The 23659-nt window shown below is 44.9% G+C and overlaps 1 protein-coding gene across 4 annotated transcripts in view; it reads right to left on the reverse strand.

Moving 5' to 3' along the window:
• Positions 1 to 23659, reverse strand: part of SRGAP3 (SLIT-ROBO Rho GTPase activating protein 3) — a 262285-nt gene that overhangs the window by 57161 nt on the left and 181465 nt on the right. For all 4 annotated transcript variants that reach the window (XM_047849973.1, XM_047849974.1, XM_047849975.1 and 1 more), the window contains 6 exons: positions 19883 to 20068; positions 15173 to 15301; positions 13592 to 13813; positions 12001 to 12102; positions 9605 to 9802; positions 2410 to 2494 (listed from right to left, as the gene is read on the reverse strand). In XM_047849973.1, coding sequence (XP_047705929.1) covers positions 2410 to 2494; positions 9605 to 9802; positions 12001 to 12102; positions 13592 to 13813; positions 15173 to 15301; positions 19883 to 20068 — 922 coding nt within the window. The remainder of the gene's footprint in view (positions 1 to 2409; positions 2495 to 9604; positions 9803 to 12000; positions 12103 to 13591; positions 13814 to 15172; positions 15302 to 19882; positions 20069 to 23659) is intronic.

The raw sequence follows: 23659 nt of genomic DNA on the forward strand, positions 1-23659 counted from the left end.
TTCTAAAACCAGGGCTCCTGGTTTTGAACATACAAGGAGCCAACCAACTCATAGGGACTTGCCTTTTGGTACATGGCTCTGAGAAACAGCCTCCAACCCCCAGGGGCCACTGGCTATAAAACTAATCCTCCTTTTTAATGCTAGTCATGGGAGCTGTCCCTGGCACACCAGCTTGGCTCTTCCCTAGGACTTTCTGGCTCTCCTACTCCTATGCGCCCCACTCTTCTGGCCCAATATGGAAATGTCAGGATGGGCAGAATGTAGAGGAGAGTCGGGGGAAATGAAAAAAAAGACCAATGCGACTCACTGCTCCCACCCTTATCCCCAATCAATGAGGTCTGACAAATGTATACACCTGAGTATACACCAAATCAGGAGCATTTTTATCACCCCCAGAAGTTGCCCAGCTAGAAGACACAAAACTAATCTATGCTGACAGAAATCCGATCAGTGGTTGCTTGGGGTGGTGGAGAAAGGATTCACCTCAAAGGGGTTCAAAGGGGCTTTTGTGGTGACAGAAATGTTCTATATTCTGATCTGGGTACATATGTTTGTCACAAGTGATTTCTACACAAAACGGGTGGATTTTATTGTACATAAGTTATAGGTCAATAAAGTTGATTGAAAAAATTCTACTGATATTAGTTTTAACCCCCTGGTTACTACTCCAAGCCCCAGTTACTCATTTTTCTTGAAGCCTTTCCGGCTCTTCTGGGCCCACAGTGATCCCTTCCACTCCTGGCTCATACTCTTAAGAGTCTGTACTGTTCACCTGGCAATTCACCTAGTATTTCTGTGTGACTTAATGTTATCGCTTTAAATTTTTTATGAATTCATGAATTGTCTTCCTCGCTAGGTTAGAAGCACCTTGGGGCTGGGAAATGGTTTAATTTCCCACTGTTTCCTCTAAAGCACGGGGCTCACAAATGCCAAGCATCTGCAGATTCCAGCTGTCCCCCTGATCGGTGCCGAGTGGACAGTGTCAGGGAAGGCTTGGGTGGGCAGGGCACAGCCCCTAGAATGTGCATCTGTATGGAGAAGAGTGGGGTGCTATGCCCCACTATGACTCTCACCTATCACACTCCTACTTCCCTGGAAAATTCCTGGGTGATCTCTAGGCCTGCTTCAAGCTGTCGTCTTGGGATCTACTGGTATCATCACTTTGGAAATCCCGTTTCCTGGACCCCATGCTCTTTTTCCTTTACATAGAGCACACCCTTCAGCCAACAGACCTCTCCAACAGAATACAAGAGTATATCTGGATGTGGGGCTCAAGCAGGGCCTCACAACTTCAGAAACACCCAGCTCAGCTCATCCCCCTCATAGCTGACAGTCACACCACTTTCCAGGGCCACCACGATTTGCTGCAAGCCATCCCTGACCTTGGGGCCAGGCTTGTGTCCTGGTGACCTTCCCATTCAACATTCATCCAATGACTAACTGAATGGCTACTGTGAGCCAGGTACTATTCTAGGCACCGGAGATAAAGTGGTAGACAAAATAAACAAGGAAGTCCCTACTCGTAAAGAAGATATGAGACAGTTGGGGTGGGGATGTACCCAAAGATAATAAGCAAATGAACAAATAATAAATAGGGTGCTTTCACATGGTGATGAATGAGATGAAGAAAATCAAACAGAGAGTGTTGGGACAGAGGTGGTGATTTCTTGAGGTTGGGTGACAAGGAGAGTCTCACTGAGGAAGTGACACCTCTGCTGACAAAGCTGAAGGATAAGGAGCCAACCCATACTGAGATCTGGGTTAAGGGCATTCCAGGCAGAGAGAACAGCAGATGCAAAGGCCCTGGGGCAGGAATGAGCTTGATGAGTTTTAAAGGGCAGAAAGGAGCGTAGAGTGGCTGGTGCACAGTAAAGGAGTAGACAATGATAAATACGGTCAGTGAAAAACGTAATGTTCAAATGACCTTTTGGCCTCATGTACTGTGAGAGCACTTTGGATTTTATTCCAACTGTCATTGGAGGCCTTTGCGCAGTTTTAAGCCTACTCCTCACATCCCTCAAGGACCAAAATACACATATGGATTTTTCTTTTCTGGACCTAGATGCCTGGCCAGACACTCTAGGAGTATTCCTGGCAAACAGTACCTGTTAAAAAACAGCAATGCAGAACTCTGTGCTCCTGGATCCCCACCCCCTACCTGCTGGGGACCCCTCTCATCACTTTGCCTTGGACTCTCCCCCAGAACCTAAACGAACGTAGTTGCCCCATGTTTTCTGCAGCCACACTAGACCCCTCTTAGCATCTGTACTGGCCTGCCCAGTCCTGCCAGGTGGCTGTGCTACCAGGCCTCATTCAACCAAGTGCCCATGTCTCAAGCTGAAACGACCCAGGGGACCACAACAAAACAAGTATCCCTCCTCACAGGCCTCTGCCTTCCAACCAACTCACCTTCACCCAGGGTCTGCTTGAGTAAGTCATGCTTGGCCTGTAGCTTAGTGATGAGGTTACTGCCATTCACATATTCTTTAAATTTCTGTAAAACACAAGGCACAAGGACATTACAGACTGCAAGGCCAAGTCACGTGGTCTCTGCCTCTGAAACCGACCGCTATGCCAGGGAGGTCAGAGGGAGATTATGCCACCCTCAAGGACCCCAGCATGAGGAAAAGAAGGACCTCTGACTTGCTCCTCTTCACTTCTCCACAGACCCCAGCTCTGCTGAGTGCGACCGTCCCATCCTGGGCATTTCAGGGCAGTCTGGGGGAACACAAAGAAAGCTCAGGGGGAATGTGAGCTGTGAAAGGTGCTTTTGTCAGGTGAGGACTGGGGACTGAGCCCCAAGCAGACAGCTTCGTTAGTCATCAAGCCTCCACTGTGCTTCTGGGCCACGAGCAATAAAAATGGGAGCCGTCTCTGGGGGCACACAGCTGAGGCAAGAGCGCTTTATCAGATCTGTTACAGAGGAGCCTCCGAAGGAACCTTCCTTTCATCTGGCCCCACTCTGAAGGAGGAAGGGCTTTGCAGGCCCCTAAAGACATTCCTATTAAAATAACCTCAATTACATTGGAAGATACGTTTTTCTGCTTTTTACAGAGGAGACAGGTGAGGCTGGCATAAAGATCTGATTTGCCCCACGTCCCTGGGACTCCCAGGCTGCTTCGAGTTCAGGGACCTTGTGATGTACAATGTGTTTCAGAGCAGTGCAGAGGGACAGGAGTCACTGGGAACAGAAACACATCTACCTGTGCCCAAACTGAGCTGGACCTCAGCCACACCTCTGCACAAGTACCAGCTTTCCTTGGCCCACCCTGCATCATGTAAGCACAGGCCAGACCCCTCTCTGCTGGGGCATGTCTTTGCTAGACTGCTGTTGGTGGGGTCCACGCCCAATTTGTTTCCAGATCCCCAGTGCCTACAGCTGTGCCTGGCATATAGCCAATGCTGAGAAACTCTGCTGAAGCTCTGATCTCGTGGGGGTTGACAGAGAGGAGTGGGAAGAGAGACAATAAGCTAATAAAGAAAGTAAAATACACGATTGGTCGGATGCTGGTGAATGCTATGGATAAAAATAAGGCAGGAATGGGGGACTAGGAACCAGAGCAGACCTCACTGCATAGTTGCCATGTGAACCAAGGCCTGAAGGAGGTGAGGAAGGGGCTGTGTGGATACACGTGAGCACATGGGGAAGGAACATTCTCAGCAGATGCAAAGGCAATTGCAAATGCCCCAAAAACGAAGGCACAGGATGGTGTGATTGCCCCAAATCTGCCAGCTAGTTTCTCACCAAGAAATCCATTTTATTGCCCCAGCCAGAATGCTCAGAAAAGGGTGCAGAGGAGCAAACAAGTGAACTGTAGAGGCTCGGGACACTCCAATATGACGTGTAAAGGAGCATCTGGAACATCACCATGATCCTATTGACAACAGTTGTAGGGAAAAGGTCCAGGTACTGGGGGCTGACATGTGTACAGATAAGATTGAGGTCACCTCACCTGGCCCCATCTTGATAGGTTTCTGGAATGGTGGGACTGGCAGGAGACGATGGTGCCGTATCTCGTCAGCCACAGTCCTTGGCGCCTAGGACCTTGGCTCCTAGGAACCACTCCCCTTGTACCAAAGAGCACCTGGCAGTTTTCAAGCTTGTACCTTTGGTCCCATCACAATCTTGGATGGCAAAGAGTGGGTGGGGGGGGGCATCATCATTCCCATTCTTGCCAGAAGGGGACAGAAGCTCAGAGCTTAGAGTGCCACCTTGGGCAGCTTACTCACTGCCCTCCTCAGGGTAAAGTGATAACTGACCTGCAGTGTTTCTCCAAGTGTGGTGCAGGGACTGGCAGCCTCCTACCAGCTGGGGAGAGGGTCAAAATGCAGATTCCTGCTCAAGAATACTGTGAGTCTAACCCCTAATTTTACCCCTGAGGAAGGCACTACAGAGGATCAGAAGTGTTCAATTTTCCAGGGCCCACCTCGGGGAGGGTGGTATGCTGGGAGCCTACATTTTTAACAAGCTTCCTACATGATTCGAATACACACTTCAGTTTGATAAACGCTCTCCCCTAGGCTCTCTATGGATGCTTCCAGTAATGACATGCTCTGCTCTTATCACATGTTTAAAAATTTGCCATGAGAAGCAGAGCTGAGGTATAAGCAGGTATTTTCTCCACCATGCCTTGCTGCCCCAGGTAGTTGAAGCTCTAATCCCAACCATGTAACTCACCTGAGTGGGCAATTCACTGGTTACTGGAAATTACACCCTGGGGCTCTGGAGCCCATAGACTTTGCCTACTTTTTCCAAGCTTCATCCAGGCTTCATATGTGACTCACGATGGAAAGAATACTATCAAATTGTACCAATGCTTGCATTAAGAGGAATATTATGTCCTTAAAAGTGCCTAAAATAATGTCATAACATCAAGTCATGAGGTGTACTAGCCAACCAGGTTCATAGATTAAATATTAAAATGAAAATATAATACCCATGACCCTTAATCATGAACACTGGTGAATTCTTTTCCTTTCAAGTCAGCCAGACCCCCTTTTCTCTGCTTCTGCCACCCAGATTTCTTTGCTTCCGCTGCCATAGTGAATTCATATTCATGTGCACTCCTTCCTTAAATCTCTGTGACCCATAAAATTCTCTTTGTAAATACAGGAGGCTCCCAGTGGAAGTGGTGAACCCCAGAAATTGGCATGGGCTGATTCACCAAGACTAGTCTTATTTCCTTTCTTGAAAACAACAAAATCAAAGAGTGATGACGGAGGAAATGCAATATATGTCAACTGTTTGATTTCAAAAAAGGATTTGACAAGGCCTATCACAAGATGGAGTTGGGTGTCAGAACTGGGTGGGTTTGTGACTCGTTAAATGACCGCCATCTAGAGGTGTTGATACAGTGGATCACTATCAGCCTAGTGGCATGTTTCAAACAACTCTGTCTTTGGCCTTGGTTGTGGCATAACTATTAGTTTTTTTTTTTCACTGACAAACTTTAAGGTATGAAAGCCACACTCACTGAATCTGCAGACAACCTAAGTCTGAAGGGACAGCACATATGTTGAACCACTGCAACAAGATCCTGACAGTCTGAAGCCGTGAACTAAATCCATCAAGAGGAAATCTAACTGGTAAGAAACCTAACACTGACCCAACACATCAGCTACATATCCTTTAGCAGAAAGGTAGCCTGGTGTAATGGCAGTACATAGGGAATAGAGATTTAACTGACATTAACTTTAAAAAAAAAAAAAGAATACAATCTTAGTTATAAGAGAAGATTATGAAAATGTGCATGCCAACAAATTGAACAAGATAAAAGAAATGGATAAATTCTTATAAACACATAACTTCCTAAAACGAAATCAAAAAGAAATAGAACATTTGAACAAGCTGATTACCAGCAATGAAATTGTATCAATCAAAAAACTCCCAACACGCGAAAGTCCAGAAGCAGAAGGCTTCACAGGTGAATTCTATCAAACATTTAAAGAAGACTTAATACCTACTCTTCTCAAACTATTCCAAAAATAGGAAGAGGAAGGAAAGCTTCAAGATTAATTCTATGAGGCCCTGATACCAAAATCAGATAAAGACACTACAACAAAAGGGAACTGTAGGCCCATATCTCTGGTGAATATAGATGCAAGAATTCCCAACAAAATGTTAGCAAACTAAATCCAATAATGCATTAAAAAAATCATCCACCACGATCAAGTGGGACTTTTTCCTGTGTTGCAGGGGTGGTTCAATATTCACAAATCAATCAATGTGATACATCACATCAATAGGAGGAAGGATAAAAACTATAGATGCAGAAAAAGCGTCTGACAAAGTACAAGATCCATTCATAATCAAAATCCTCATCAAAGAAGGTAGAGGGAATGTACCTCAACATAAAAAGGCCATATATGAAAAACCCACAGCTAATATGATTCTCAGTGGAGAAAAACAGAACTTTTCTCCTAAGGTCAGGAACAAGACAAGGATGTCCACTCTCACCACTTTTGCTCAACACAGTACTGGAAGTCCTAGGCACAGCAATCACATAACTAAAAGAAATAAAAGACATCCAAATTGGCAAGGAAGAAGTAAAACCTTTACTATTTGCAGATGACATGATACTATATATAGAAAACCCTAAAGCCACTATGAAAAAACTACTAGAACTGATAAATGAATTCAGTAAGGTCACAGGATACAAAATCAATATAGAAAATCTGTTGCATTTCTATACACTAATAATGAAGTAGCAGAACGGGAAATTAAAACCACAATCCTATTTACAATTGCACCAAAAATAATAGAATACTTAGGAATAAACTCAACCAAGGAAGTGAAAGACCTATACTCTGAAAACTATAAAACACTGATGAAAGAAACTGAAGTAAAAACAAAGGGAAAGATGACTCCATGCTTATAGATTGGAAGAATTAATATTGTTAAAATGTCCATACTACTCAAAGCAATCTACAGATTTAATGCAATGCCTATCAAAATACCAAAAACATTTTTCACAGAACTAAAACAAATAATCCTAAAATTTGTATGGAACCACAAAAAGCCTCAAATAGCCAAAACACTCTTGAAAAAGAAGAACAAAACTGAAGGCATAATAACCCCAGATTTCAAGATCTGCTACAAAGCTGTAGTTATCAAAATCGTACGGTACTGGCACCAAAACAGACATAAAGATCAATGGAACAGAATAGAGATCCCAGAAATAAACACACAATTATATGGTCAATTAATCTACAACAAAGGATGCAATACGCAATGAGAAAAAGAAGAGTCTCTTTAACAAATGGTGCTGGGAAAACTGGACAACTACATGCAAAAGTATGAAACTGAACTACACTTTCTTACACTAGACACAAAAATAAACTCAAAATGGATTAAGGACCTAAATGTGAGACTTGAAACCATAAAAATCCTAGAAGACAGCACAGGCATCTGACATCAGCTGTATCAACATTCTTCTTGATACATCTCCTGAGATAATGGAAACAAAAGCAAAAATAAACTATTGGGACTGTGTCAAAATGAAAAGCTTCTGCATGGCAAAGGATACAATCAACAAAAACTAAAAGACAACCTAGTGAATGGGAGAGGATATTTGCGAATGGCATATCTGATAAAGGATTAGTACCCCAAATATATAAAGAACTTCTACAACACCTCCCCCAAAACCCCAAATAATCCAATTAAAAAATGAGCAAAAGACATGAGCAAATATTTTCCCAAAGAAGACATCCAGACGACCAACAGACACATGAAAAGATGCTCAACATCACTCATCATCGGGAAAATGCAAATCAAAACCACGATGAGATATTACCTCGTACCTGTCAGAATGGCTAAAATCAAAAACACAAGAAACAAGTGCTGGCAAAGATGTGGAGAAAAAGAAACCCTCTTGCACTGTTAATGGGAATGCATACTGGTGTGGCTGCTGTGGAAGACGCTATGGAGGTTCCTTGAAAAATTAAAAATAGAATTACCATATGATCCAGTAATTCTACTACTGGGTATTTACCAAAAAAATACAAAAACACTAATGTGAAAAGACATATGCATCCCTATATGTACTGCAGCATTATTTATAATAGCCAAATCAAAACAGCCCAAGTGCCCACTGATAGATTTATGCACAAAGAAGAGACGGCATGTATAAATACATATAATTTCTTGAGGAATTATATACATATATAAAAGAATGAAATATTGCCATTTGCAAGAACATGGATGGATCTAAAGAGTATAATGCTAAGTAAAACAAATCAGTCAGAGAAAGACAAATACCATATGATTTCATTCATATGTGGAATTTAAGAAACAAAACAAATGAACAAAGGAAAAAAAGAGACAAATGAAAAACCAGACTCTTAACTATAGAGAACAAACAGATGGTTACCAGAGGGGAAGTGGGAGGGAGGTTGGGTAAAACAGATAAAGGGGGTTCATAGTACACTTATCATGATGAGCACTGAGTAATGCACAGAACTGTTCAATCACTATATTGTACATCTGAAACTAATATAACACTGTATGTTAACTATGTCGGAATTAAAATTTGTAAATAAAAATAAAAACAAAACAAAAAGAATATGATCTTAGAATGTATGGAAAGGAGAATAGCACCTAGGGTGGGAGGAGGCGGGAGTTTAGCTCTAGTCTGTGATGGTCAGATCACTGCTCAGAGTCTCGCTTTAACACAGGCATCAATAAAAGGAACAAGTTCAGGAAAGAGACACCAGGATGCTGAGGCCACTCAAAATGAAAGCTTATGAGGCAGGATTTACAATATCAGGTATGTTTAGCCTGGAGAAATGAAAACCTAGCTCGTTAGAAGCACACCGAAGACTGTCTTGTGGAATTATCCTCTCTGTTGCCCCAGAGAACAGGATCAAGATGAATGACCAGAAATCCCAGTGAAATAGAGATAACAGAATACATCATAATATCTACTGCCGGCCACAGGCCAGACAATAGGGCTGTTTGGAGAAGGAAGGAACTTTTAATCCTAGGTCTGTTCAAGCAGAGGCTGGATGCCTTTTTGGTAGGGATAGGGTTGAATGTGATCAAACATCAGACGGAAGATCTGAAGTCCCTTACACCCCCAAAATTCTATGTTCACTAAACACATGTTGAACAAAGATCCAGTGCCCCCTAACCTTGTTCTTCCCTGCCCCAGCAAAATGGAATGCATATAATCTGGGATTTTACATGATGGGCTGACAACTTACCAGCAGTTTGCACAGATCATTCAGGGCATGGTTTCTAAAGCCCACACCCAAATTTAAGATACCTCAATGTGACAACCGTACATTAAACTTTAGGTTTGTTATTTGGGCTTCCACTAGGCTAAGAGCCATTTCCCTCATACCCTATGGAACACAACTCTCTGGGGTTTTGTAGGTTAACTGCAATAACCATCAATCCAGGATCAATGCTGATGCTCCCCACTGGCAATTCACCTTTTTGCATCTCACAAAGCCAAGGCAATTTCATTTGAGAAGCACATTGGAAACTTTTTAGCTCTAACTGACCCACATGGTTTTGCTGGCTCCCCCTAGCTTGGGCTGTTCCCCAAAAGTCACTGCCAGCAGGTCAGTAGACAGTAAGTTCTGGGTCCAAGACACCACTTACCGTAAAATAAAACATTTCTGTTTCTTGCTGGTTGGCCCTCCTTTTGGCAATGTTGATCTTGCTCATGTAGGTCTCAGAGGCAGCCGACTTCACAGACTCGGTAGATCGACTGTGTTGGAAGGCGTCAGAAACATCAAAGTCCTCCACAGTAAGCATGTCCTGTAAGGTCTGCATGGTGGCATCCAGGGTTTTTCTAACCTGGAGAAACATAGCATGTCAACAAAAACCCTTCGGCCTCAGAATGCCTTTCACACCTCAAAATCCTTTTCCCCACTTTATTTCTTCCACGTATAGCCTCTAGGAGGTGGGCAGGACAAAGATGATCATTCTCATTACACTGATGTGGAATATAAGGCCAGCGAGCTGGCTAGGGTGAGAACCCATGTTGCCCAGTCTAACATCATTGTATTGGATTGTTTCTGCTGAAGAGAACCTGGGAGAATGTTGTGACAAACAAGGAAGCCAGGTTTCCAGGTTTGTTTCTCTTTTCTTGATTATATAGCCCCACACGAGCTCCTCCAATGGGAGGCAGGTCCCTTGAGCAGAAATGTTCTGAGTGCTCATCCAGAGAGAAGAGAGGACAGAGTCTAGATAGGATGAGGGGCCATCTTCAGTGGACATACTCTCTGGCTATCTGCCCCTGACTTATCAAAAGCCTGACTGAGAAATGAGAAAAGAGAGGAAGATCATGCTGAGCCAGTCCTCCAGGATCCCAACTTCTCTCCTGGAGTCAAGTGGGTCCCCCAGAAGGCTACACGTGCAGAACACACGAGACCTGACCTCGCAACATCCCTTCACTGACTTGTACCCTATACTTCGATGGAAGGTCACTCCAAAAACAGTCAGGGGAGAAACCGCATCTACATTCACTGTTAAATTATTGTCACCCGAAGTCTTTCTTGTCACTCAGATCTCCACTTAAATGTCACTTCCTGGAGACATCAGAGCCCCCTGACTACTGTTCCTAACTTAGTGCCCACCATCACTTGATATTTTGCATACTGCTTTAATGTTTTATCTATCTTTTTTTGCTAGACTATAATCTCCAGGAGAGGAGGCACTATGTTTTCTTGTTCACTCACTTTACTTTGCCTCTAGCACCGTGTTTAGAGCATGGAATGTGCTTAATAAATACTTGAAAAATACTGGTTGAAAGAATACTTGTGAATGAATAAATGTATGGATCAGTTCTTTCTAACACAGCCTGACAGGAGTTCAGGTTCAAAATTAAGCATTTCCATAGCCACGAACAGCCTATACAGAGGAACTTTTGCTTCATTCTCCTCTATGGGGCCCTGCTTTCCAATTTAAACCCCACTAATATTGTTATCCATATACTGTTCCATGTAAACAATTGAAAATGCTTCAGGGGAGGATACAGAATACTTTCTTCATCTCCTCTCTCTCCTCGGGTTTGAAAAATAAAAACACAATCCATTTCTGTATAACCTCCCGCCAGGGTCAGCTTTGATTCGTTATCGTCCTGCGTGACAATCTGTCTCACGTCTGTCCCAGCTTTGTCCTTTGTGAAGACATGGAGCAAACCAGCTCTCTCCGCCCAGGACAGCCCTCTCCTTGTCCTTTGTGAAGACATGGAGCAAACCAGCTCTCTCCGCCCAGGACAGGGGCCATGACTCCCCATCTCCAGCTGTGGTTGCACTTTCTGGTGATAAACTTGCCCAAGATTTTAGGTGACATTCCTCACATCCTGCTGTCCTTTCTCCAGGGGCCTGTGGTTGGTTGACATCCTCCCTGCATAAAGGCATCCAGGCTGGAGTGGAATGTTTCCCATCTGGCTTCCTCGGTCCACATCAAAACACACCACAGCTGGTATTTCCGTTCGTGCCCTCCCAGGGGCGATCCTGTGTCACTAGCCACGTGGGAGGTGTGCTGGCCAAGGCAAGACAGAAGTTCCTTGGGGCTCAGGATCCATCACACATTCGGTGTGCCCTGGGCTTTTTTATTACATTGTGTAATTTAAAATACCTATAGCTATCTTTGATGATCAAAATAACACAAACTCAATGCAGATAACAGAGAAAAGCACAAGAAGAAAACAGAAATCACCTATAATTCCTCTACCCAGATATAATCACAATTAACATCTCAAAGCATTTCTTTCTTTCCAGGCGTTTTTTTCTTGTGAATAAACACAGATACACATGCACCTCCTCTAGTTTACCATACTCAGGATACTACTGGACATAGAGTTCTACATCCTCTTTGTTCTTAACATCTTGGGAGCATTCCCCTATCCCTTTAAAGATTCTTGGTGTGCCCAGTTTTAATGGGTGTGTAATAATCCATCTTATGGATGAACCCTAATTTCTAATGCATTCCACGACAAGCCAGGCCTTTGTAAGGAAATCGCTTACGGGGCAGAGCGGCCCACTCACCTCCTCATTCTCTATCTTGAGAGTGGCCAGTCTGGACTGCAGCTGGTGGTACCGCATGAGCAATTCCGTCTGGACGGGCTGCTGAGCGCTGACCTGGCAAACCTGCAAAAGGACAGCCACCACCTGCCCTTGCCCAGTGCTCTCATCACCTGTGTGGAGCCAGGGCTGGGGGCCATCATCAACATCCCTATCAACAGCTGAGGAAACAGGCCTGGAAAGGTTAAGTGACCTACCCATGGTCACACAGCTTGCACCTGGCAACACCAGCCAGGAACTGGGGTCTTCCTACCCCAAAGGCCACCCTCTCACACTGCAAGTTGTGGCCTCTCAGTCATGGTCTTCTAGGTTTGTCCAACCCTAGAGGGTTTACTAAACACTTTAACATAATCTCATTAAGTGAGACTAGTTCATTTCAAAGCAGGAAGTTGTAGAAGAAAGCAATGGCTTGACAAAAGCCAATGAAAAGAATAACAAATGGAAACAATCAGTAGAGTTGTCCCATTCCCCATCAGGAAGGTGCTTTGGTGAGGCAACTGTGAGTCGGTAGCCTGCTCATGGGGTGGGGGAGGAGGTGAGTGGAAGGAGACATTGCTCTCCCTACACCCACTCCACCCACGGCTCCCTTACTACCTGTGGGCTGGGCAGCCTGGCATAACTCAGCTGAGATCATAAGGGACAGTAGGGCTCTGTGATTTACTAGTTATTTACCACTAACGAGGCAACTCAAACTTCACAGTCACCCATCGTAACCATGAGGCCAGGATTTTTAGGTCCAGATGATGGGCCAAAGGGTTGAATGCAATGGCTGAGGGATGGGCCAGAAGCTGTGGGAGACCCTGCAGAAGGCCCCTCTTTTGCAGATGAAGAAAGTGGGGAGGGATGAAAAGGGAAAGCTCAAGGAGCTATTAGCATAAGGGACTTTGCACAGTTTGAGTAACCACTGTGATGCTTTGTGGCCAGGAACAAGTACCTTCCTGCACTTATTTATTTATTCATTCCAGAACACGGTTCTGAGGATCTGAGTGGCACAAAACCCAAGAGAGGCAAAAGTGGGTGATGGGCACTGAGGAGGGCACCTGTTGGGATGAGCATTGGGTGTTGTATGGAAACCAATTTGACAATAAATTTCATATTAAAAGAAAAGAAAACAAAACAAAACCCAAGGGAGCAGAGTTGGTGGTAAGCCTCCCGTAGGGGAGGACAGGCAGTGCCCAGGCAAGGCTGCCGCCAGAGCGGCTGCGGTGAGGCCTAGCTAACCTCCTGTGATCCAAGGTCATCCAAGGGAAGACTGTGAGATGCTTGTGTGACAATGTGGGACTCCCTTGGGGTCTAGACATAACTGGGAAGGATGTTAAGGAGAGTTAAGGTCTTGTAATTCTACAGGTGAGGCATGTGAGCCAGCAGAGTTAGGATATCAGTGGGAAACTCCTCAGATGGGGAAGCCCCTGGACCGAGAACATGACCTGAGGCCTCTGAGATCAATGTCATGCATGTGGAACAGGGGCTGACATTCCCCTCCCACCGATGTTCTGGGAGCACATGGGAGAACAGGTGAAACGGCCTCAAGCATGGGCTCCTGGGAGAAGCCTACCTCATCCCCCATATGGGGCTGGAACTCAAACTTGAGTGGAGGACAGAAGACCTGGTTGCACATGTCCATGACAGTGTGCTTGTCGCTTCGGGAGTCCAGGTTGTCTACCGCGTTCTCGATGACATCCAGCCCCTCGTGGCGAGAGGTCTCCAGGTTGTACTCGGCTGAGAGGTAGGTCCGGAAGGTGCGGGCCAGGCTGGCATGAAAGCCCAAGTCACAGCACTTGGAAAGAGGCACATGACAGAAGGCTGTGGGCTGTCACATGGAGGTGGGGGCCAACGGCATTCCTTTTCCCATGACAGTGGCTTACCATTACCTCACATTCCACAGTCAAATCTTTCATCCTGGAAACCCTTGTGCACCTTGGAATCTTGCTGCACATATCTCCCCAAAGCCCTCAGTGGGAGCTGGGTATTGTGATCTGGGGACTAGCAGAGCTTCTCTAGCTCCCCAAATTCATCACATTCTTTCTCGTCTCTAGGCCTTCACACATGCATTCCCTCTGCCTGCAGATTGCCTAAATATTCTTCCTTGAGGTTTCAGTTTAGAGGTCACTTCCTCCAGGAAGTCCTCCTTGATGCACTCCCCGCTCAGAGTTTATATCATGCTTCCCTCCTCTGGGGGCCCACATCTCCTCCACCTCCCTCACTGTGACACCTGCCAGTTGGCTTTGTGGTCACCTATTAAGATTTCAAGGTTATGCATTGTAAGCCCCATGAGGACAGACCCATGGGCTCTTGTCCACTGTGGTGCCTCAAGGCCTAGAGCTAGCAGGTGCTCAATAAAAATGTGGCAAATGAAGACAGGAGAGGGCTAGAAAGAGTGAAAAGTTGTGAGAAAGAGGAGAGATATGGCCTGGGGCATGGGAAGCCACAGACAGGGCTGGGCAGCTCCATCTCCTGGAGATTGTGGCAATGGGTCCCTACTGTAGCCATGGAAAAGTGGTGACCCTCTGACTCCCTGACAGGACACAGCAGACCCAGAGGAAAAGGATCCATCCGCCAGTATGGAACCTTTCCTGAGCATCTACAGGCCAGATTCCTGTCCGTGTGGGATGGGCAAGACACAAAAAGCAGCCTCAGCTCCAACACAGATGACACAGAAGCTCTCCATGATGATGCCCCTCATGACGTTCTTTTTCCAAGCTGGCAGTCTCTTCAGCATGACCTACACAACTGGTACTCAGGAGTCAGGCTTCCATTCTGCTTTTGCTTAAACTGCCTGATTTCTCCCACGATAATATTCCCTAAACATACCTATACTACCCTGGGAAACCCTGCAGGCTGTGAACTGTGTATGATCACCCCTATACCTCTATACCCAGAAAAGGGCCCGGTGTAGAGGAGGGGACTTGGGAAGTGCAGGTGGAATATAAGACTGCCTGACCTGACCATATAGGGGCTGCCAGAGGCCCACTCCCACCCACGGAAGTAGAAACCAGGAGGTGATACTCATTCCCCAGGCCCCAACGCCCACTGCCCTTCCCCTCCGTCGGGGCTCACGGGACATGCACATCAGCTAAAGACAAGGGCCAGTCCGGGTGTGGGGCCTTGTTCAGTCCCAGCCTCCCCAGGTGCTCACGTCGATTAGGTCGGAGACGTCATGGATGTAGTACTTGCTGATAGCTGCGTTGGTGGCCGCCAGATTCAGCAAGTAGTCATTCCGGGCCTTTGTGCATTTCAGCTTGTTCTCAGAATACTTTGCCTGCCTCTGCAAGAACACAGTAGACGTAAGAGCTGAGGCACTAACCTGGCTCTCATCCCTCTTTCGAACCCTCTTCCTTCAGGCTCCTCGTTGCTCAGTCCCCTCTGCCTTTCCTTTAAGAGGCCAAGTTCACTCCTGCCTCTAGGCCTTCAGGCTCATTCCCTCTGCCTGGTAAGCCATCCTTCCAAGTCCCTATGAGGCCTGCTCCTTCCGTCCTTCAGGTCCTTCCCTAAAATCAGGTGGCCAGAGCAGCCTCTGAGGACAACCTTGCCTGAAATGAGTCTTCAGCATCTGCGGTGCCCCTCCCCCGTTCCCTTCCCCGATCTACTTTTTTCACTTATTTTATCTTTGTTCAATTTTTAGTGATTGTTTTCATTTTCATTTAATTTTTTTAAAGACTGTATATTTAGAGCAGTGCTAGGTTCACAGCAAAAATTGAGAGGGTACATTAGTTCCAACTGATAAACCTACAGTGACACATCATAATCACCCAGCGTCCATAGTTTACATTAGGGCTCACTCCTGGTATTTTACATTCTATGGGTTTGGGCAAAGGTATAACAATATACATCCATCATTATAATATCAGACTGAGTAGTTTCCCTGCCCTAGAATACTCTGTGCTCCCCCTATCCATTTCCTCCCTGCCACCTACCCCTGGCAACCACTGATCTTTCTCCTGTCTCCATAGTTCTGCCTTTTCTAGGATGTCATGTCGTTGGCATCGTACAGTATGTGGCCTTTTCAGATTGACTTCTTTCACCTATTAATATGCACTTAAGGTTCTTCCATGTCTTCTAGGGGCTTGTTACCTCATTTCTTTTTAGCACTCAAAAACATTCCACTGCCTGGGTGGACCACAGTTCGCTTACCCATTCACCTACTGAAGGACATCTTGGTTGCTCTATTTTTCTTCATAACCATTCTTCACTACCTGAAATTATATTTTTTACCTCTTTGTTTACTTGCTGGTTTTTGGGGTCCCCCACTAGAAAGTAAGCTCTACGAAGTCAGGGACTTGATCTACCCCAGTCATCACTGGGCCTGGAGCACCCAGAACTGTCTCTGCACAAAGTAGGCAGTAAGCACTTTTCACTGGTTGTGTGGACATGAATGGTGAGAGAGGCAGACTGGGCAGCTGGAGGTGCCAGTGTTGGCTAGGAGCTGGACGGCCTCCCTGGGAAGCTGCTTCTGTCCTGGGCCAGCCTGGGCAGGAAGAGGTAGAGAGAAAGTGGGTTGGAGAGCTGTCCCTTTACCCCTTTCAGACGATGAGTCCTGTTCTGGGTAGAAAAACGGCTCTCCTTTAACAAACAGGGTTTTCCTCCTTCACCTAGGCACTCTTAAATCTTAAATCTTCCTTATTCCAAGCAAAACTATGGAAGTGGCCCAAGTGTCCACTGATGGATGAATGGATAAAGAAAAAGTGGTAAAGGTGCACTTGGGTGGCTCAGTCAGTTAAACGTCCAACTCTTGATATTGGCTCAGGTCATGTTGGGCTCTGCACTGAGCAGTGAGCCTGGAACCTGCCTGGGATTCTCTCTCTCCCTCTCTATCTTCCCCTCCCCTGCTCGTGTTCCCTCTCTCTCAAAGTAAATAAACATTTTTTAAAAAAATGATCTAGAGAATACAATGCTAAGTGAAATAAGTCATTCAGAGAAAGACAAATACCATATGATTTCACTCATATGTGGAATTTAAGACACAAAACTGTAAACAAAGGAAAAAAAGAGACAAATAAAAAACCAAACTCCATGGCAAATAAACTGATGGTTACCAGAGGGGAGGTGGGTGGGGAGAGGGTGAAAGAGGTAAAGGGGACTAAGAAGGGGATTTAAAAAACCTTTCATTCTAGATCATGTTCTCCTAGCTACCTAGTAGGGGTGATTCCATGTCAACTTTTGAATTCCCTTCATAGATCTCCTCTAACCTTTCTCCAGGGTCCACTTATTCTGGGAAACAAATTCCTCCTGGTAGTTACAGTCCTGTACCAGCCACATACCCGACTCCTCACAGAGAATTTTGAGACTCCTCACCCATTTCCAGGGTGACCCCCACACCACTTTCAGCCCTTCATGAATTCGTAACATTTTATACCTGGAAAGGATAGTAAAGATATCGTAGTTTAATTCACCCACTTTATAGGTGAGAAAATGAAAACTGAAAAGAAGTGGCCTGGGGGCACCTGGCTGGCTCTGCTGGTAGAGCACCCCACTCTTAATGTCAGGGTTGTGAGTTGAAGCCCCACGTTAGGTGTGGAGATTACTTAAAAAAAAAAAAAAGTGGACTGTCCAAGAGCCAAATGGCTGATTAGCATATAACTCTGAACTAAACTTAGTCTCCAGATCTCCCAGCTGGTGGTCTCCCTCACCTTCTATTTATCCCCCATGTTGTAGTTCTGTAATTCCTTACCTGCTTGTCTTATTTTCTTTCTTTCTGTCTATCTTTCTTCCTTCCTTTCTTTCTTTCTTTCTTTTTCTTTCTTTTTTCTTAATATATTCACAGTATTGTACAATAATCAACACTATCAAAATTTAGAATATCAACCCCAAAAGAAACCCTATACCGATTAGCAGTCACTCTCCATTCTCTTCTGCCCCAGCTCCTGGCAACCAACAATCCACTTTCTGTCTCTGTCTAGTCTGGACATTTCATATAAATAGAATCATACAATATTATGACTGGTTTCTCTTACTCAGCATATTGTTTTCAAGGTACATCCATGTTGTAGCATGTATCAGCATTTCACTCCTTTTCGTGGCTGAATAATATTCCACTGCATGGTTAAACCACATTTATTCATCCATTCACCAACTGATGGACATCTGGATTGTCTCTACTTTTTGGCTACTATGGATAATGCTGCTATGAACATTCATGTGCAGGTCTTTGTGTGGATGTATGTTTTCATTTTTCTTGAGTAGATTGCCTAGGATGGAACTGTTGAGTCATATGGTAATTTTATGTTTAACATTTTGAGGAACTGACAAATTGTTCTCCCAAATGGCTGAACCATTTTACATTCCCTCCAGCAATGTGTAAGTGTTCAAATTTCTCTGCAACCTCACTAGCAGTTATTATTATCTGCCTTTTTTATTTTAGCCATGTTGGTGGGTATGGAGTGATATATCTCACTGTGGTTTTGATTTGTATTTCCTTAATGACAAATGATGCTGAGCATCTTTTCATGTGCTTATTAACCACTCATGTAAGTTCTTCAGAGAAATATCTATTCAAATCCTTTACCCATTTTTAAATTGAGTCTCCATCTAATTATTGGGCAGCACACTTTTCTTTGCCTTTGAAATTACCCTGGAATCTTAACTTTATTTGCCTATGGTTACTTTTCCAGGTCACCGAGGCCCTGGTGAATTTTATTTCCACTCAATCTCCTATCATTTTAAGAGAGGTAGGATCATATAATCATTGAATTAGACCCATAGAAGCTCAAACAAACATCTGGTGCAATGTTTGGGACACAGAAGAGCTCAGAAATATTTGCTGATTGTATGGAATGAATGAATACAGAGAATTCAACAAGAAAATCAGAGCTTTTATGAAGAAAGAAACCTTAGAAGTGACCTAACCTAGGATGACAAAAAGCATGTATGCCGATCTTCTAAATTCCCTGGCCGTGGCAGACATCATTAATTGATCACAGCTCTGTTTTTAACTGATGCGTGGAGGAGGCTTCACAATCTTCAACACAGAGCCCTGGGAAGGCACTACCAATCAATCAGAGTGGATGTGAGAGAGAACAGTCATTTGCCATCACTCTCAGATTTTTAAACTGAGGCTCAAGGGCGCCTGGGTGGCTCACTTGGTTAAGCGTCTGACTTTGGCTCAGGTCATGATCTCTCTAGTCCCCAGTTCGAGCCCTACATCTGGCTCTGTGCTGACAGCTCAGAGCCTGGAGCCTGCTTTGGGCTCCGTGTCTCTCTCTCTGTCCCTTCTCCACTTGTGCTTTGTCTCTTTCTCAAAAATAAGTAAACATTTAACTGAGGCTCGGGGAAATACTGTAAATGTGGCCTTTTCAAAACCCAGTCTGTCTGACTCCAATGCTAGCACTCCTTTCACCGTGCCCCACTAAAGCACTTTATCAGCTCCCATACATGGTAATTCTAAATCTCCCATCTTTAGCTTGTCCCATCTTGGAATGGGTTCTTCATTGGGCTCCCCAGGCACTGGTTGGCAACACAATGCTGTTTCCTCTTGTTGGGACACACTCAACCCCAACCAGCCCTCCAGCCACCAAAATGGACTCCCGAGCAAGCCCCTGCCCCGACAAATGTCCGGTGATTCCTGCCCATCTGAGAATGTGCTTGCTGGGCGTGATTCTCGTTACAGTTCAGCTCTCTTGTCAGCTGGCCCTTTCCCTGCCTGTTGATCCTGGCACAAGGCCAGGTCTGACAAGTGCTAGCGAGGCATAGCCAGCCCTGCCTCCTCCGTGACACTGACCTCCAAGAGAGCACATGATGGTGGCTCAGCACATGCACCCTCAGGGTGCATAGGGGGAAGGCTGAGGCTGTCAGCAGGAAGCATGCCCCTGCCTTCTACCCTGCCCTCAATTTTTCCTGGGCCTTCACTTACCTTCTCCTTCATCTTCTCAATTTTCTTCACAGAGCTGCGGCGCTGGGGCCGGTCCTCGTGTCGGAGTAGGTTCATGCTGAGGTCGCCAGACTTGTTGAACTGCTTCTCCTCCTGCTTCTCGGCCTCCTTTAGCTTGCTTTCTGCACTGATGCTCTCTGCGTGGTACATGTGGTAGGTTTTCATGACCTGGGGACACAGGAGAGCAGGAAATCAGCAGCATGCACGGCCCAGCATACCATCCCAGTGCTCCCGGCCCCCTTCAGGTTCTGCGTGCCAGTAAGCTGTGCTGTACCCTCTTCCCACCACACACTTGGGCTCCTGGCCGTTCTTTACTTTCGCACAAACTTGGGGAACGATGATGGTCATCAGTGGCAGCTTCATCGCCATCATCATCATCACCAACTCATTAAGTCCTGACTGAATGCCAGGAATGGACGTGTAAAGAGGAAATTTAAGGGGTGCCTGAGTGGCTCAGTCAGTTAAGTGTCCGACTTTGGGTCAGGTCATGATCTCACAGTTCGTGGGTTTCAGCCCTGCACTGGGCTCTGTGCTGACAGTTCACAGCCTGGAGCCTGCTTCAGATTCTATATCTCCCTCTCTCTCTCCACACCTCCCCTGTTTGTGCTCTGTCTCTCTCTCTCTCTCCCTCTCAGAAATAAACATTTTTTTTAAAAAGGGGGGGAAATTGAAAACCCCCAAGTATTTGGGGGTCTCAGAGGTGATATGACAAACTTGGCCCTCCCTCAGCTGCCCTCTCTGGCCCTGCCAGCCATGACTCTTGTCCCTCACTCCCTCCCTCCTCCCAGTGTCACTGGGAAAGCCCCTCCTCAGGGGCTCAGGGAATGCCCATGGGAACACGCAAATCGTCTCCTCAGCTGTCTCCTTATTGGCCTGCAAATGGAAATGGTTCTGTCCCCAAAAGGGGCATCACTGGGTAACCTAACTGCTATTCTACACTTTCTGAAAGAAACTCATCCTTGGCTATACAGTGTATTCCCACAAAGCAAACTGCACTTAGCTCTTCTGCTTGCATAGTAGAAGTACATATTGTTATAGCAAGGGAATTTTTGAGACAGAAGAAATCCTAGACATCATCTAATCCAATCACTAAATTTTACAAATAAGGAAACTGAGGCCCCAGAGGGCAAAGTGGCTTTTCCAAGACTGAACAGTATTATCAGCGTAGTCTCCAAACTTTGCCTCCGTGTGGCCAACAGTACAATCAAGCTACAGAATACTTCCATTACACCACAGAGATCCCTCACACCCCTTTGCAGTAGGTGCCTACCCCTCTCCCGGCCCCAGACAATCACTGATTTCCTTTCTGTCACTGTCAGGGTTTTGTGTGTTCTAGAACTTCATATACATGGAAGCAACACATATAAATTCTTTGGGTTCCACCCTCTTTTGCTCAGCAGAATTTTTTTGAGATTCTCCCAGTTCTTTTTCATTGCTGAGTAGTTATTATTACATTGTATAGGTCTATCACTATTTGTGTATTTATTCATATGTTAGTAGTTACCTGGGTTGTGCACAGTTTTGGTCTATTATGAATAAAGCTGCTAAAAATGTTCATGTATAATTCTTTGTGTGGACATATGTTTTCATTTCACTCAGGTAAATATCTAGGAGTAGAATGTAGGGTCATATAGGAAGCATATGTTCAGCAAAATTAGAATTCTTGTCTCTTTACCCAAATGTCCACTGATGGATGAATGGATAAAGATGTGGTGTGTATACACACACACACACACACACACACACACACACACACACAATGGAGTATTACTCAGCAATCAAAAAGAATGAAATCTTGCCATTTGCAACCACGTGGATGGAACTAGAGGGTATTATGCCAAGTGAAATTAGTCACAGAAAGACAAATATCATATGACTTCACTCATATGAGGAATTTAAGATACAAAACAGATGAACGTAAGGGAAGGGAAGCAAAAATAATACAAAAACAGGGAGGGGGACAAAACATAAGAGACTCTTAAAAGGGAGAACAGGGGGATACTGGAGGGTTTGTGGAAGGGGGGATGGGCTAAATGGGTAAGGGACATTAAGGCATCTACTCCTGAAACCATTGTTGCACTATATGCTAATTTGCATGTAAATAAAAAAATAAATTATTATAATTAATTAACTAACTAATTAATTTTAAAAAAGAATTCTGGCCTCTTTTAATCCACCACTCTTTCTACCATACCATACTGTGTTCGTAATTTGTTACCATTTTCTCGGCAGGTGTGAAGAGTTTCGGCAGCCTTAAAACAAGTTGGGCAGTCCCATATCAACAGGACTTCATCTCCCAGTTGCACCTTTCCTGGGTACTATCAAGTTTTGATCATATTTCCGTGCTAAGAAACACACAAACTTTCTGGAATCCATTGCTCCTGAGCTTTGCTTGTTCTCTTCTCTTGTCATTTGGATAATCATAGCAGCTAATAAAGCAGAGGCTTCTACCTGGGGAAGGGATACACTCCTACCTAATGGGGCCGTTTAAATCAGAGAACTTGGAACAAACTCTTGCTCAACATTATAACCTTATTCCTTCTCATCTGAAGTCCTGTGAAGTGAGTTTATTAGATGAAGAATTCCTCTCTCTTACCATTAAATCACAGCATCAGTCTGTTGCACAGAAAGCCCCATTTGCCATCAGCCAGGAGTTAATGTGGGAAGTATCTGTTGTAGAACATAGTAGGTATTGTAGAGCATGAGCTCTGATACAAATGTCTGGTGCAGATGTCCTGATGGTGTCTCTTACCAGCTGTGTGACCTTGGGCAAGTCACGGAACCTCTCTGACCTCTACTTCCTCATTGTAAAATGGCGATGACCACGACACCTACCTCATAGATTGTTATGAAGACTAAGTGAGCTAACGTAGGTAAAGTGCTGAGAACAACAACTGCCACATGATAAGAGCCACGTAGACATTAGCTGCTACCACCACCACCACCGTCATCATCACCCCTGATTTGGGCTGAGGGTTTGAGAACCTTGAATTTACTCATTTGAGTTCAGGAAAATGCTTACAAATTCTAAAGAACGTTAGGTATTGCACAAAATTTTATTCTCTTTTTCTTAAATGTTTATCTATTTTTGAAAGAGAGAGAGTAAGCAGGGGAGGGGCAGAGAGAGAGAATCCCAAGCAGGCTCCATGCTGTCAGCGCAGAGCCCAACACAGGGCTTGAACTCACGAACCGTGAGATCATGACCTGAGCCAAAATCAAGAGTCGGACATTCAACTGACTGAGCCACCTAGGCACCCTGCAAAATTTTATTCTATACCATGTTTCTCCCTTCTTCTTTCATCTTGAAAACCTCCCCAAATGTCAAAACAATAAATGAATAAAAAATGCAATCAACTTTTCTTTATTGGTCTTGGTGGAAAGACCTCTTCTGTGCATTCCACTTTGCTTTTTTGAGCAAAAAAAGCTGCTCAAAGGCTGCCTTAAAGCCTCTAGAGATGCTATTCTCAGTGATTTCTTCCACTCCTCATGCCAGTTCCACTAAACTTATTTCCAAACTCAATGGACCAGAAAGTGTGCCAGATCGATGTGTTCTCGACATCTAGTGGCCAAAAGGAACGACTGCAGGCTTCTAGAAAACCAAAGCAATTGCCTATTTTTCCACCATCTTTATGCCACAGCTCCGGCTCCAGGAATGTCATACATATAAGACTTGGGAATGCCTGCTGAAGTCTATCTCCAAGGGCCCCGCGTTTCCATTCTCAAAGTTTTTCTCTATTCCTCTGCATTCATGGGGACCAC

The sequence above is a fragment of the Prionailurus viverrinus genome, chromosome A2 (genome assembly GCF_022837055.1).
Source record: "Prionailurus viverrinus isolate Anna chromosome A2, UM_Priviv_1.0, whole genome shotgun sequence".
Lineage (NCBI taxonomy): Eukaryota > Metazoa > Chordata > Mammalia > Carnivora > Felidae > Prionailurus > Prionailurus viverrinus.